Source organism: Eimeria mitis, genomic scaffold (genome assembly GCF_000499745.2).
Source record: "Eimeria mitis Houghton genomic scaffold, Emh_scaff79, whole genome shotgun sequence".
Lineage (NCBI taxonomy): Eukaryota > Apicomplexa > Conoidasida > Eucoccidiorida > Eimeriidae > Eimeria > Eimeria mitis.
In genome coordinates, this window is record NW_013575802.1 from 1 (window position 1) to 16,075 (window position 16,075).

The 16,075-nt window shown below is 50.9% G+C and overlaps 4 protein-coding genes across 4 annotated transcripts; 1 reads left to right on the forward strand and 3 right to left on the reverse strand.

The window, feature by feature from the left end:
• Positions 1 to 129: 129 nt before the first annotated feature.
• EMH_0067230 (uncharacterized protein) lies at positions 130 to 1,571 on the reverse strand (the record flags this gene model as incomplete). The annotated part of the gene is made up of 2 exons (XM_013501929.1): positions 130 to 141; positions 228 to 1,571. 2 exons carry the CDS (start codon positions 1,569 to 1,571, stop codon positions 130 to 132), a joined length of 1,356 nt encoding a protein of 451 aa, XP_013357383.1.
• Positions 1,572 to 1,686: 115 nt separating this feature from the next.
• On the reverse strand, positions 1,687 to 2,961 carry EMH_0067340 (uncharacterized protein; the record flags this gene model as incomplete). The annotated part of the gene is given in 2 exon segments (XM_013501930.1): positions 1,687 to 1,708; positions 1,712 to 2,961. Coding segments are annotated over 2 exon segments (1,272 nt in total).
• Positions 2,962 to 7,930: 4,969 nt separating this feature from the next.
• On the forward strand, positions 7,931 to 9,175 carry EMH_0067470 (uncharacterized protein; the record flags this gene model as incomplete). The annotated part of the gene is made up of 2 exons (XM_013501931.1): positions 7,931 to 9,013; positions 9,134 to 9,175. 2 exons carry the CDS (start codon positions 7,931 to 7,933, stop codon positions 9,173 to 9,175), a joined length of 1,125 nt encoding a protein of 374 aa, XP_013357385.1.
• A 2,699-nt stretch (positions 9,176 to 11,874) lies between these two features.
• On the reverse strand, positions 11,875 to 13,714 carry EMH_0067580 (uncharacterized protein; the record flags this gene model as incomplete). The annotated part of the gene is made up of 3 exons (XM_013501932.1): positions 11,875 to 12,294; positions 12,495 to 12,652; positions 13,276 to 13,714. The coding sequence occupies 3 exons, from the start codon at positions 13,712 to 13,714 to the stop codon at positions 11,875 to 11,877; spliced, it is 1,017 nt and encodes a 338-aa protein (XP_013357386.1).
• Between the last annotated feature and the right edge of the window lie 2,361 nt (positions 13,715 to 16,075).

Consider the following 16,075-nt stretch of genomic DNA (forward strand, 5'->3'; position numbering starts at 1 on the left):
TCAGCAGAAGCCGTCCTGGGCTGCGAAGCTAGACCAGCTCCAGGCTCCATCTTGCTCAAGGGAGGCTCTGACTTCTTCGAAATTGGTATCTTTGGCTCAACATCAGCATTGCCTTCCAACAGTGTAGCATTACTTTCCAAACTTGGGGACACAGGTACAGCTTTTGCCTTCGCGGCTTTCAATGGCAATGGGGGAGGGACGTTCTTGCCTTTGGAAGGCCCCGCGACCTTCGCTGTGGTAACCCTAGCATCAGCTGTACCCTTAGCGGCGACATGAGGCTCAGGCTGACGCTGTCCATCTGGGGTGGTCGTGCCTTCCGATGAGAAGGCCGCAGCAGGAGCCGCTGTTGCCTTGGGCAGCAGTGCACTTGGCAGAGGCTTGCCTACTACAGGCCTGGCGTTATTTGGAGGTACATCCTTAGCATGGCCCTCGAGCGGCAAGGGCCCCCCGAGGGTCTTAGCTACTTCCTTCGGAGGAGCAACGGGCGGCACTTTGGGCCCAGCGGGAGGAATGAATTTCCTTGGCAAAGCTGCCTTAGTCGCAGAATTAGCCTCGGATGGCGAACAGTCAGGAGCATCCGTCGAAGAGGCGGTCGCCGCCGGCAGTGCCTTGGCAGCCGTCGGCGGCGACACTTCTGCAGCGCGGGGTTCTAAGGCTTCGCATGGCTGGTTAGCTTTGTCTCTTTTCCCTGTAACCGCAGTGTCCGCACTTGCTGACAATCCTGCGGACGTCGGGATGGTCTGACCCTTCGAAGTCGGCACTGGCGGCTTTTTGCTTGAAGGAGGTTGTGGAGACTCCGTGGTGGGCGTGGGGGATGGAGCGCTCTTGGGGGCTGGTGGAGCTTTCGCAGGGCTTTTTGCCAGTTGTCGGAGAGCTTCGAGTTCTTTTTCGAGGAGGCGCACTCTTTCCTGCAGAGCATTCCGCTCTCTTACTAATTCTGCCACTTCCGCAGCAGTCAGCGTCGCCTCTTTGCTGCTGGTGTCTTCAGAGCCCGTCGCTTGTGGCGCCTGCATGCTCCTTCCTCCCGTTTTGAGGGACTCGGTCTCCTCCCGCAGCTTCGCCAGCTGTTCCCGTAGAGCTGAAACTTCTTCCCTGAGAGCGTCGCGTTCCTTTTTGATCGCAGTGCTGTCGGTCGTCTCGCCGTGAGCTTCGAGTCCCTTTGGAGCAACGGGTTGGCTCTTTTTCGCGCCCAGTTGACTCCGGAGAGCTTGCGTTTCGCTCTGCAGGGCCGCGTAAGCCGTCTTGAGTTCCTCCCCGGCCTGCAGCTTCTCTTTGAGGGCAGCGACTGTCTTCTCGAGCTGCGTCGCCTCCGCTGCCCTCGCACTGAGTCGTTTGATATCCATTTCCAGCCTCAAGGCCGTGGCCTTATAGTTGTCGCGCTCCGAGGTGAGAGTCGATATGTCCGAAGTAGATGGAGAGGCAAGGCCCCCAGGAGAGGCGGCTTTCGTGAGCCCGTCCCCCGTCCCTTTCTCCTTTGCTGCCGCCAGCTGAGCACTCATCTCGGCGCACTGCTGGCGCATCTCCTCCAGCTCCCTCTTGACTTTCGCCGCCTCGTTAACGGATGTTTTCATGCTTTCTACATCTTGAGAGTGCTGAGCTTGCAGTTTGGCCAGTTCCACTGCGTGCTCTTTTGTCTGCGCAGTCAGCTTGGCATCCGCAGCGGCTACTGCCTCCGCTAGTTCCTGCTCAAGACGCCGTTTCTCTGAGGCANCATTCGTTTTCAGCGGCCTCTGCTCGCTTTTCAACGTCTCTTAGGGCCGCTTGCAGCTGCTCCTCCTCCGCGCCCCCAGGAGGTGTCGGTGAAGGGCAACTCGCGGGGGCCGGAGCGGCGGCAGAGGCAGAAGCAGCAGCGGAAGCAGCAGAAGCAGCGGCAGCGTTCTTAAGTCTCTCGAGCTGGGTCTGCACAACAGCAAGTTGCTGCTCTGCAGCAGCCGCTCGCGCCTCCGCCCGAGCTGCATACGCCTGGGCCTGTCTCGCCTCAGTCACAGCCTCTGCCTCCCTCAATTCTGCGGCAATCAGGAGGTCTTCCTTCGTCTTCTTTTCACGCCCGTCTTCGGACGCTGTTTCAGTGTCCCCTTCTGAGTCAGCAGCTGCATAGGCCCCGGCCAAATCCTTAGTGAACTCCGGCGCCACGGAACCCTTCTTCGATGCGGTTGCTGCCGCCACTCTCCTGCGCCACAACGCCACCAGCGCAGGAGCGTCTTTGGCGTGAATCATCCTGTTGTGACTGGTTAGCCACGCATAGGCATCAGCGAATGCGCGGCTCTTTAACTCAAGCTCCACAATGATCTGTCGGTCCTTTTCCGCCTGCTGCTGCAGCCGCCTGTTGTTCTCTAGGGCCTCTGCACGCTCTCTCTGGGCCTTCACCAGCGCTGCACTTTGCAGCACTCGGGCGTCAGTAGAGATGAATGTCTCCAAGTACGAGTTCTCCTGGGCCAAGCGGCGCGCAAGTCGAACTGCCTCCTCTGCGTCCAGCGAATGCACGGGAGGCGGTCTCCCCCTTTGAGCCTGTTGGAAGCTGGCGTTGCTCGGGGCTTGCCTCTTGAGCCACTCATTTTCGCTGAAGAGCCGCGACGTCAGCGTCCGCAGGTGGTTCACCAGGGGCAAGTCGTCCGAAGACTTAAGTGCGGATTCAAGAGATGCCGTCAACCATTCGGCCTGCGCCATGGGTCCCCTAGCACTCCCGTTTGGTGCTTCGCCGTGGCCCAACGAAAGGGCTGCCGAGGCGCCCCTGCGCCGCTCCACAGCTGCAGCCAGCGGCCCCTCATGAGGCCTATAAACCCCACCGCCATACCTGCTGCACGCAGGTGTCCGCAAAGTACGGCGTTCTCGGCTGAAGTTTTTCCCTCGGGAGCCCGGGCAGTGCTGATCCTGTCGCTGTACCTCTTCGAGAAAATACGGCAAGATGACGGTGTCATCTACTGCCCTTATCGCCGACTCAGAGGCCTCTTCAGCCTCCATAGTCACAGCTCACGCAACCTTCTGTGCACTAGTAGCCTAAAGATAAGCCATAGCCCTCATATCAACTGCTGCGGCCCGGGGGTCAGCACTGATTTGCCGCCTGGCATGTCATTATTTCGTGGGTCCCCGCCAAGGGGCAGGTGGCTGCACAGAAGNAAAAAAAAAGGCTAAACGAAGAAGGCGAACAACCCCGGGGGAAGGCGGGCCCAACCTGTGGACCAGCAGGAGCTGTTGAGGTACAGTCATGTAGGCTTGACTGAAATGAGCACAGGCAGTCGGGTGTTAAGTGCTGATGCGCTGAACCACAGTTGTTATTTCGAACCAAAGCAAAGGAATACGCAGTTTGGCGAGGCAAAGTCAAGAACACCGATGCCGTCCCAAATATCGATGCTTTAGTTCTGCTGCGCTCAATGGCGTAGCCCCGTGCTCCGCAATGGGCTGAGTCGTTAGATCCGCTATGACGAGAACATGTGCACGCAGGAAATAAAAAAGAATTATTCCCAGCGCAATACAATACATATTTACAACGTTACTGCCTCGCGTAACAACTGAGGTCAGCAGTGCTGCGTCCGGGCCCCCAATAGCCCTCTGATACGCGACCCGTACATTGCTTGCGCTGCCAACGTGCTTCTGCAGCAATCCATCGACTTCCCATTCAGCTTTTGTCTGCGAAGTAAGAGCTAGGGGCTCTTCAAGTGTTTCATCCTATAACTGCCCGTGTATGCACCTGCCCCTTCGGCCCCTACAAACTTGAAAGGGGGCTTTGCTTAGCATGCAGCAGCTGACAAGTACATTTAGCCAATTGAGGGTCAAAGGGGACGGAAAAGAGCCGTTGGAGGGAATAATGCACGGGTGCACAGTCCTCGCCTTGGGCCGTTTACTGTAACCAGCAGTGGCAGGCAGATGGGGCCCCTAGAGAAGGCAGTCCATGCTGCACATGCTTTCCTACAAAACTGACAGACAACACTGCAAGTAACCGTTGAGAACTGCTCTGTTGCAGGAGGCGCCTTGAGCTATTTTGTGAGACTGAATCATCGTTCTCACGGTAACAATGGACGGGCCCGCAAAGAGCTTCAGCAAAGAGTTTCATGAGGCGCTGCGCAAAGCCCTCTCAGAATGCGTCAAACAGCGCCCAGCTGACCCCTTCAAATTCATAGCGGGTAGGACCCGAACATTATAGGCTAGCGCACTGCGTGGGACTGAAAGGGTGTTAGAGGGGGAAGTTAGAGTTGGTATATCGTAGAAGCGCAGTCAGCGTTTTATGAAGGAATTCCAGCAACAGCCTGAGCTTGTATGATTATTGAAAAACTACAACTGAAGATGTAGTACAGCGCGACTTGTCTATTGGAGCAACGGAGTTTATCTAGCTAGGTCGTAGATGGCGCTGAAGTACCGTTGTATTTCTTGCTAACACGCCGTAGTGTTGCAACAGGCAAATCAAACTACACAGCACACTTTAGGCGAACCGTCCTGTTTGACTAAGAAGGAAGCCATTCTTCTGTCCTATGGGTGTTGGTCGATGTGCTTGCCAGATTCCCTCCAAAAGGATAGCCGATATTCCAGGCAGTGCGCCGCCGGCGAAGATCCTGTTTTCCATAGCTACAACTAGAATTGTTAGCGCACTCGATACAGCTGCCAGGGGGTGCCAACAACAGAACCTCAAACAGCGCCGCACCCACAAACGGATGGTTACTTGCCACCTGCAGTGCTGATGTGTTGTTTTTTGCAAGGGAGTACCGCGAGATCCTGGACGCCGTTAAAGGACGAAATGAGACGAGCTGATATGCTTGACTACAGCCCACACCAGGCAATGACTGAATGCCTCAAAATTTTAGTGGTTGAGGCGCCTTGAGCGGCGTAAAGAACCACTTTGGTACAGCCCGTTTGATAGGAGCAAAATGTATTGCAGCTCAACTTCCCTGCTTCTTGAAACGGATTTTAAGCCTGGCAACAAATTGGGAATCAGAAGGCCCCTTCATTTCCGTGCCAACCTCAAGTTCTGTTGCGTTAGGCATACAGCTGAGATATTTATCGAAGAGCAGTGCAGCTTTAGAGCTGCTGCGTTTTGAAAGCAGGTTGAATGTCGCTTAGAATACACGTGCCCAGTGGCCGGTCGTTCCGTTGAAGGATGTTTAACTACGATAGGGGACGTACTCTATGAAGCACTTGAACACAACTTCGTCTACCACGAACTGTTTAGTCCTCGACTGTTTCACGAATTCTCCTTAGTCCCCGAGCAAGCAACTTGATTTCAAATGCAGAACGCAAGCATTTACCTACAATTTTGCACCAAGCCTATCAAGCTGCAGGGGCCGTAAGACATACACCTTGAGATGGCCACTGAAACAAAGCATTTCTTCGCCCAAACAAACTGGATACTTCATTGCCTGAATCGTAGGTAGCTGCAGGGTTGGAAATATTGCATACATACGAACGGCGTGAAAGCCATTCCTATTTTGGGACGTCCACAGCACAAAAAGGAACAATGTATTCATCGCCAATCAGCTGCGCGGGCCACTGTCTCCCAACAAGCTAGTGTCTCCGGANCTAAAATAACTTGTTTTACAGAAAAAAATCCCCTCCGCATGACCTCGTACATGAATCGGAATGCCGTTTGACGCGCAGCACCCGAACCCGAGAAAACCCTCACTGAACATCGTTAGTTCAAGAGGATCTCTTACCCACCCAGCGAGGCGTCCCCTGTTGCAGCAACGTTCTGGAAGACACAACTCCTTTCTAAACAACAAAATGAACGTCTTCGTTCTGTGCGGAAGAGCAGCGTCTTCTGTTACGTAATATGCGCACGCACACTTGGTATATATTCACTCTAGAGCAGCAATTTGCATTTTCCCGCATATTTTGCTTACCAGGGATGCTTGCAGTGAACATTCCTTTGCACTAGTTTGCGTTGTGCTTTCATATTGCCAAGGGATTCAAATCGTTTTGCGTTTTGGATATTTATCTCGGTGACAGAGTTGCGACTAGGGTCGTTGTTTTTCCTCACAGTCTCCGTCTCCAGCTTTCAGCGATCGTCAGAGAATGCGAATTCTCTGGGAAACAGTTGGGATTAACGTTAACGAGATTCTAGTTCAATAGGTTCCTAAGGTCACCGTTAATGCATCGGTCATTCTGTGCATTGAGGTCTAGTGAGGCATCCCAACGAAGGTCATCCGCTTCTCGGGCGACACACTCTTCCTGCTTGCTGGAATGCATGTACCGCCAAAGCGCCTGACAAATTGCCTGAGACGGGGGGATAAGAAAGCGTTCTCAGCTATCCCCAACGCCTTGCTCAGCGTGCGTTCGCCTGTACCTTGCTGCCTGGCTCGCGTTTGCAGGCGATTGCACCNCCCAACGCCTTGCTCAGCGTGCGTTCGCCTGTACCTTGCTGCCTGGCTCGCGTTTGCAGGCGATTGCACCCACCGCTAGGAGCTGGAGCACTGGCGATGAAAATCGAACCATCCGCCTGGAAATGAGGAAACAGATCCATGGTAGAGGTTGACGGCTGTACTTCAGCAATGAACACCCCCCGGCGGATTAAGCGAACTGAGAGCTATGATGAGAAGAAAATGATAGTTTGGTGGGAACGGGTCAGTGTAATGCCTGGCACTACAACCTCAGTGCACGCTAGGCCGGTCACATAGTAGGTAACTAACGGTTAGCATAAGCATCCAAGGAACAAGGGTCAACTAATCGTTCCATACGAGTGCAGTAGGATAAGCAGAGCCTATACGAGTGAAGTAGAGAGACCGTGAAAGGGTGCAGGCCGAGCCTGCGCGAGCGGTGCGAGCACCCCCCCCGTTGCTGGCGCGACGAGCCCGGGCCGCAACCATAGGGGAAACCCCAAGGCAGTCTCGCAAATTTATCCTCCCGCTGAATTACCTGCATAACCCTAAAGAAAGGCCGGCACGTCATTTTCTCATTTAAGGTTACGTATCGTTATCGTTGTGACCCCTTCTCATTCTATTGGACTTGTCAGTGTACTGCTCCTCCCCAANGGTTACGTATCGTTATCGTTGTGACCCCTTCTCATTCTATTGGACTTGTCAGTGTACTGCTCCTCCCCAAGCTAGAATGTGCTACAGGTGCACATTGATTGCATTCGCCTTGATTATATAGCGGAAGCGGTTCTTATTCTTATCACGGGGCTAAATTCTTATTGTTACGTCTAAATTATAAGGCGCATCATCGGCACCCAGAAACTTCAGGGTTTCTAGGCCTGCCCGGCTGACCCCCAGGACATTGCAGGCCATGGCCTCCACGATACTATGCGCCAACTAGCTGCACACTTTTGCTCGTAGCTGCCCTACCAATATCTCTGTGGATAATTTTCTAAAATATGTGCAAAACTTCGCACGAGCAGTGCCGACCTATCTTGAAGTGTGCTACTGGTGAGCTGCGCGATCTAGCGACGCCGCCAAACTGCAGGACTGAGCTCACTAATGGACCTCTGCGGCTTGAGGTAGGGCCAAAAAAAGCCCATTGAAATAATATATATATACGCATATTTAACTGACGAGTTCTACTCCTGGGAAGGATGAATTCGTTATGGCAGCCCGCTGTGACCGATGGCTGCCGACCGGTGGGGGCCGCCGCTGGACGAATCGCTGCCTGCAGGTCAAAAGGTCGTCGTGGCTCGGACAAAACAGAATCGTCTACTGTTTCATGATGTCCTTGTTTTAAAAACAATGAAAATTTGAACAATCTAGAGCTTTCGGTTCGATACTCAAAGCTTCCTAGCCACCACCCTCAGCGGTTAGCCTTCGGCGGCCTGGTTGCGCAGTCGGCTGCGAGGTTGCCGCGAAGCGACGGCTGTCGATGCGACCATTTCATTGCATGGACAGTCTCAACAACTTATATATTTCAGGGAGTCATCACCTCCCAGTGTTCTTAAACTGTTTGGGCCGTTCTTCTTGTTGTTTGTGACCTGACGACGAAGGCTGGCACAATGGCCTCTCTCCGCGATCTGCGAATGCCGACTTGGCAGGAACTCCAACGTTATATCACAGATCCTGAGATTCTGACATCGGAAATCTTGTTCTTGACTTTGACCTTGTCAAACATTTTTGTAGTGTATCGCCTCTTCCTCGATGTGGTCCCCTTTCCGGTCTTTGTCACCTGGTGGCAGCTGGCCCAGGGCCTGTTGATGGCTTGGTGCCTTGGCGAGGTTGGAAAGGAATACCCCAAGCTGGCATACTTCCCAAGAGTTGAAATCGACAAGAGACTCCTCAGACGACTGTTTGTGCCTACAATTGTCAACGCTCTCATGTTGGTCCTCGCGAACGTCCTACTCTATCGCGTGCAATGCATTGCAACTCTCCCTGTGGTCGTTGCCTTTGCCGTTGTGCTTCATCACATCACCCGATTCGTGGGCTGCGGAGAAGAGTACATGCCAATGCGTTGGCAAGCCATTGGCCTGCTGTTCACAGCCTTTCTTCTGGGTATCACTGACTCGAAAACTGTCGGCTCAGACGTGCTGCCTTGGGCTCTGCTGTACGCGATCTTCTCCGCCGCTTTCCGCGCTGCTTTTTTGCAGAAAGTTATGCACGAAGTTGAAGGCAAAGGAAACCTCCTGCACAACCACCAGCATCTCATCTCCGTCGTCATTCTCCCGGTGTTGATGCTCATCTGCGGCGAGGGTTCAGTGCTAAGTGCTATGCCAATGAATTTCGAGTCGCTCTACACATGGCAAACTTGGGGATGCCTCTTTACTGTCGGTGCTCTGCCCTTCCTGAAGAACATCGTCTCGAATCGCCTTATCCGCAGAACAGGTCAAGGCCCATGGCGTTTTCTTGAGGTTCTGTCCATTCTCTTTGTGTTCATCATCGGCGTCACATTCGGCACCCCTGGGTGGCAGGGATACATCGCAATCGTGTTAGTTATTGCAGGTCGTGCTCTCGGAGCGTGCGATGTCCTCCTCAACGCCGCAGAAGCTGAACAAAACGAAATGAGAGGTGGCAATCCGGGCCGCCCAGCAGACGCTGAGGGCGGCGAGCTAGAACGCGGCTCTGGTTCCAAGCAGTATCTGCAGTCCATCGAAGAAGACAGCGGCGAAGTGAGTTCTACTGAACGCTTGAACCAGTAGAAAGCCTCTTTTCCCAATCTGTACACGTCACAACATGTGTGCAAGTTCCAAAAGAACCCGCGGGTGGCTGCTGCGCTTGTTAATTTTCAGGCCTATGGGGAACTTCCTGAGGGCGAAGAGCATGAAATGTAATATCGCCAGTCCAAGAATCCCAACTGCTTTAGTACTCTAGTTTAATTCGAAGCTGTGACGCTTGCTGGTTCAGGCGCTGCCTAGATTTAGATGTGTATTGTGGGCCCCTATGCCAGAGGTTCCAGCCATCTGTCCAGGTTTGCATTTTTGCGGCCCACGAGATGGCGTTTATTCTTTAGAATTCCATGTACACGCTGTACAATATGAACGGCGCCCAGAGCTACGAGCTCGCAGGTGAACCAATTATTTTGGCATGTAAAGCCCCTTTACTGACGGCCGCGGGAGGGTCTCTTCGTAATGACTGCCACCCTTATGACTTAGAAGTTATTACGTTGCAGTTGAACTAGTTGCAGCAACACAATATAGTAATGGCCTAGAGCTCGTTGCTAACAGATTCAGTGAATGCAGCCAAAGCTGGTATTGGCCGCCGAAGCCCGCAACGACTATAAGACATGAAACAGTTCGTAGCGCTGCGGAAGCAACGTGAACAATTGATATGTATAACTACAACAAAATCTTAGTATATTATTAATGTGTAGGGCTTAATGCGTAAAGAAATATTTCTACGACTGAACACAATGTAGAAAGTCCTCTCTACGGTTAAACATCGCATACTGGAAAACAACTTAAAGCACTAATTTAATTAAAGCATTTGATCTCTTGGAAACGACAATTTAAGGAAGCATCTACTTATTTGTAATACTATATATGTAATGTTATGCACATAATTTTGCAATACCACCTAACTATATGAAGGACAAAATCTGCTTGAAAGTAGTAATTTTGGTAATGACTAGCAACGCTAGTGCACTCTATACTCAATTGTAAACAGTATTAATTAAATATAAGTCAATATTTTAGCACTTGTTTATCTATGCTTTTTCGAAAGTGGAATTTTTAATTTGAGACTATGCTGTGTATACAGGGCACAATTGTCCGTGTACAGAGCATAGTCTCGAATAAAAAATCCCACTTCCAAAAAAAACACAAATAAACAAGTTCTAAAAAAGAGCCGCTAGTTGTCTAATTCACCATATTGCAATATGTAGAGAGAGAAGCTTAGTGTTGGCGATATGGATATAAACCATCAATTATGTATTTCGGCAGGACGTTGCAATGATCTACTCTGATGTTAGCTATTCACTCTTAACGTACTTAATAGTGTTTATCAACGCATGTATCAAATCTCCGCGGGTAATTCTGCTGATAATCATCATTAATTAATTTTTGGAAAATGTAGGCTAGTTAGGTGTAGCTGGTTGCTCTTGCGAATCCGTAGCGACAAATACGAATATCTCAGTATTATTTGACCACTACATTTCATAAAAGCGCAGAGCAGCTACAGAAAATTTGCTACACAACAAATAAAACGCTCACATTCATTAAGCTATAAACATACTTGATGGTTTTACATACATATTCCTTAAATTATAAATATACCTAACATTCATATGTGGATTTCAAGATAAATTATATCGTGTTGAACATTCAATTTAGGTCTCTACAGGCGCAGAAGCCACCACATACAGAACACAAATTGAAGCAATAGTTGCACAAAGAGATAATATTATGCAGTATCCCTCTTCCACTTCGTATTACCTCTCAGCGCAGTTATTGGTTCTATTAGAGGTTTCTTTTTTTAAGAGTTGCTGTTTGTTAATACATTCAATCACTACACCAGGAAACCCTTGGACTCTCTNCTATTAATATGATTCCCAGCGCATTCGTTAACTAGAATTTAGTGCTGTGCCACCTGTAGGCGCTGCTTCTGTGTCGAGGGCTCCGTCTAACTGGTTCCCTAAAGCGCTTGGAAGCAGCTACAGCGCAGCTGCCCAGTGCGCCTAATGCTGCAGGCTTAGCATCCGGAAAAGTGAACTTTCCATGAACATGACTGCCAGAAGTCGCAGCTACTGCTGCTGCAGCAGCAGACGCTACTGCTACACGTGCTAGCAGATGCTTGACAGGAAATGAGGAATTAGTTAGAGAGTTGCCCTAGTATCGTGCGCCAGAGAGCTGCCGCTCCACACTAAACTTGGGACTGTTTCTGCAGGCATGACTGATGTCTTTGCAAACAGGAAAGGAACAAACGTACATTCCTACCCGCCTGCGCGGACTCGACGAATGACACAGGTGACACAGTAATCCGCTAAATAACCGCTGTAGTATAGTATATCGTATTAATGTTAAAGCTGAAGAACTACCCAGTCAAGCATAGATCCGAAGCAGTGGAAATAATGCTTTGGGGTAGCAAGTAATGAAAGGTTCACAACGTGACGCCATGGCCCTGATAGAACATCTCAGGGCGTTGAATGAAAACCCGATAATCCGCTGCAGATGGGCACTTGCATGCTAGACGGAGTAGTGCAATCGGAGACATGCCGTTGACTGAAGCCAGAGAGAGCCAGCCCACACTTCTTCCGAAGCGCTTTCAGGCTCATTGATCCCAGGAGACTAGAGGCAATCACTGAAAATTAGCTTAGGCCGTAGCCTCCCAGGAAACCATTTCTGTTCAGATGGGCGCCCAAGTGAGTGCTGGATGTAACGTACTCCCTGAGCAACTCGAGAGACATGCATTCACAGATGAATACTGGGTGTACAGCATGGAAATCTGCAGTTACATCGGACTATGCCGAAATGAATAAAGGGGGCAGAAACCAGCAACATCTTAACCATCCTGTGGATACTGTCAGTGCAAATAGCTATGCAATGCAGGAAAGCGCCTGGGAACCTGTGGACCGTACCTCGATCTTGTGATCGACGTTGACGTGGGAATGCCCAAAAACATGCATTGAGCCGTCGGCCTGTCTGAGCTGTTCATCGATACGGGTGGACCCCATCACGTAAGCAAGTGCTCCAGGGCTTAGTGGGTAAAGTTTGGCCAGCTCCGCGCGAGGCAAAAAGTGTGAAAAGGTAATGACTACGGTGCCGCCCTCGCAGCAGGCAGACTCCTGTCCGCAAGTGCCTTCTGGGGAAGAAGAACCCACGTCAGTCTTACAATTAGTGATATGCGAACTATGATCACTTTCTGACCGTCTGGTGTGGCCGATGTTCGATTCTGGTACACGGGCAACCGCTGCGTAGTCATGTGTATCTGATGCAGGGGACCCACCTTCCGAGCACTGCACATTCCGTCCAAGAGAGCAGGTATCTCTGCAAGGGCTTCGAGATTTGTTCTCGAAGCAACCCCTGCGTTCATTTTCAATTGCAAAGAATTCCGACAGGCTCAAAGGCATTCCCCACGCATCTGTGAACCGCCGGGGGGAGCAGTTGGGCAACAACACCTTCGGCATATCCTCTGCCTTCTCGACACACCACTTACCATGAAAAGGCTTGCAAGAAACGCCAACTGCCCGCTGAGATCCACAAGGTAAGCCAGACGCTTCCCTACGCCCAGCCGCATCCGCTGCACCAGCACCGTGATAGGGAACACTAGGAACATTTGACTCACCCGTGAACTTGCACATACATCGCCGACTCCTGCGAAGATTCATCCCACTGAACCTTTTAAACAGCGTGGATTCCGTTTCAGTTCTTCCGAGGCTGCTGCACTCTGTGCCCTGCCGGCAACTCGACTTAGGGTCATTGTTTGTGAGGGGGAGTGGCCACCTGCAGGCGGTGTAGTCCATCCAGTTTTCTGCCAGAGATAGCAAGAGCTTAGAACTTACAGCCCGGTTGCTGTCAGACGGAGAAGGGCCGGAACTTCCTGTCCGGGGCTGGCTTGTACGTGGAGCCACGGTCTGGGACTGATGCGCATGCACCGCTACGCGTCGGAAGTGGGGGTCAAATTCGTCGTACCATGAAAAGAGGGGGACTAGGCGTACTCCCCTAGAAGGGGAAAATGGACTAGTGTGGATACCCAATGATTCGCACAACCGCAAAATGCTGTCAAATTTCTGCAGACTGTCGGTAATACCTACACGAACAAATATGAACAGTGGAAGCTCCTGTATTCATACGGCCTAGCCATACGTAAGCGATATCGTCCATTTCGCCCTGTTCGCTGTTTGGACGGAATCATGTAATCAACGTGACCGCGAAAATCAACTACAGCTTCCTTAAACAAATTTCTGTCTCACATTCTTATCAGGATTCGAGCTTACCAAAATCTCTGTCCTTGTGGGTTATCCAGAGCTCGTGGTTTCCAGGTACGAAGGCCACGTGGCCGAAGACTGAGCAAAAAAGTTTTAGGGACTCTTTCAAACCTTCTAGCTCGTGGTGAACATCTCCAGCGAGAATAAGTACATCGTCGGCAAAGTCCTCGTTGAGTGGTGATGTCGCTCCTGTGACCACTTCCCACAGCTTTCCTATGTTGCCTGCTATGGTGCCAGAGAGCGGGGGCCATGCCGGAGCTTCTGCTCCAGTACTGGCCTCAGTAGAGGAGCCTATTGCACATTCATCTGCGTTTGCCGTGCCATGGCCGCTGCTCATCGAATTTTCTGTGGAATCGGTGCGTTTCTTGTTCAACTGGCAAAATTGCTTGACAAGCTCAAAGTTTACTTTGCTCTCTAGGTGGAGGTCAGACCACGCAAAAATACGCATTTTCACCAGAGAGCAAGAATTGAAAAGAACTATTTGTAAAGACAAGATCGTTACAAATCTTCGAGCCTGGCGGCGCCCTGGCAGACACACTCTGACGCCGTCAGCCGTTTGTAGGTCCCAGCTGGTGAGAGCTTCGCGAAAGCCTCCAAAAACTGAATCGCTGGTCTTCCAGAAAGGGAAACAGCGAGCAGTTCCGAATATACTCAGGGGCAGCATGCGGTTTCGGCACGCTGCGTCCTGTGAATAGCAATTCTGACGCGCGTGAAATGCGCATGGGCTTGTTCAGTGAGAGTTTCTCTCACGCTGTCCATGAAACAGTGTTAAAAACCTTGTTTTATTCCTGATCACATTGCAAATGTGATTCTCCTGTTCTGGAAGCACATGCAACTGCTATGGCAGTCAGCGCGTCCGGTACGAGCTACAGCCAGGGCTCGTTTACAGGCCGAAGGGCAATGGAGCACGTAGAGATGTCTTTCCAAATCACGTTGGGCTTTCTCAGTGAAAGCAACATCTCAGGGTCTCCATTTTTGTGAACACTTGATAAATAATATAGTGTTTGTGGCTGTTTGTGGGGCGTCACCTCAGGCTGGTCGCGGCGCCGACTCCGTGCCGACCAGTGCAGGGTGACCAGTCCCATCTATTACTCCTCCAAATCATCATTGACTTTTTCTTCTACATATCGACTACCTTCTAGTAAAAGTCCGACTTAGGCGGTAGCAAGCTCTTGGAAGACGCCCAGCAAGAGCGACCGGAGTCGGCAAGAACGCCACGGGTGCCTTTGCACGGAACGTCAAGAACACAAGGCGAGCTTCTAAGCGGTGGGTCGCACTGGTATTACTGCATTTTAACTCGATAGTACCGGTTTAAACAGTTGATAAGCTATAAATGGGAGGAGTTCTGGCCTAACCGAACTTGGCTTTGCCTGTTCGAGGGTCACTCACTCAATGTTGATCGGTAGGAAATGTATCCTTGAGTTGAATTCGTAGCTAGCAGGGCCCTTCAGAGGTCTGTGCATGAATATGGGTACATCCGGAGACCTCTGACTGGCCCTGCTACTTACGAATCCAACTCCATACTGGCCGCTGAGGCCCAAGTTGCTGTTTAGTACTTGTATACAGCATTGGTGGATGCGTCGAAAGGCGGCATGAGTATAATGACTTGTAGGGATGCCTTGCGGCAGTAGGTGTACAAACCCGTCTGAAGGAGCCCTTATCAGGATAGGCTCCTCCGCTCGTCAAACATCCCACGACATCGGGTCACTGTGCCCAGAACTTCTGGAAGAAGGATTAGGTTGGTTTGGGGGAACGAATCGTCATCGTTTCGAAGCTCTTCCAGCTCACCGCTGTCCTCCCTTAAGGTCGATGATTCTCATCACTTTAAGCAGCAACGCATGGTTAATGGGACAAGGGCGAACTGGGTACATTATCGCCCAGCTATATTTGTCGACGTATAGCTCAATTTAGTCGTGAAGGTACCTAACAAAATTACACTGGCTCCTGAAGGCTTTTTATCCACAGGGAAACTGTTGATTGTTGAGGAAGTTTGGCGGGGATGAGAGCAATGGCTGCCCCCCACTTCCTGCTGGAGCGAGTGCTGTCTCAGCAGTCCATCCAAGGGAAGGAGTGTCTACAGCACAGGAATTCAACGAAGAAAACCGCCTGATGTGACGTTTCTCCGCAAGTGAAGGGCGTTGCGAGGTGAAGAGAATAAAGGAATTCGTAGCTTCTCTGAAGGTGTATTTTCATTTTCAAAATGCATACGATGATCCACAGTAGGTAAAGAAGCATGTGCTGTCTGAAAGGGATGCACGAAAGTGATAGCCAACATTACCTCATGCCTGGACTAGCATTTGTGTGGTACACACTCACGGCAATCACAGCCCCAACTGCAACCCTGCAGGTTGCGCCTCGGACGTTGGCTCATTCCGTAGGAGACCTGATCCTGGAACGGATATGCGCCAAACGAAATAGTAATTTTAACAGAATTGTGAAGTGTTATGTCTTTGTTTTAATTACGTCAATTGTGGGATACGTTGTCTTTCTAAATTGAGAAAACATGAAACAGTCTGCGATAAAGGCTGGTACCTAAGTTGGGAGTTGACAAATAGAACAAAAAAATGCCTCGGGGTTGCGGGAGTGCAGTCTCAAAGCCTTTGTAAGCGTGGTATCCACACAAGCCTCAGCGTGTAGCGACAACAGACGTTAGCCGGCGGAAACGGTAATTACTAACGTGCTGAGTGGTGCGTATGCCTCTTGTACAAAGACGAATGCAACGTGTTTTTTTCAAGGATATAATGGCAGGAAAAGGGCTCCGAAACTGAAAAATAATATTTTGGGCAGCAACACCGAGGAGGCAAACAGA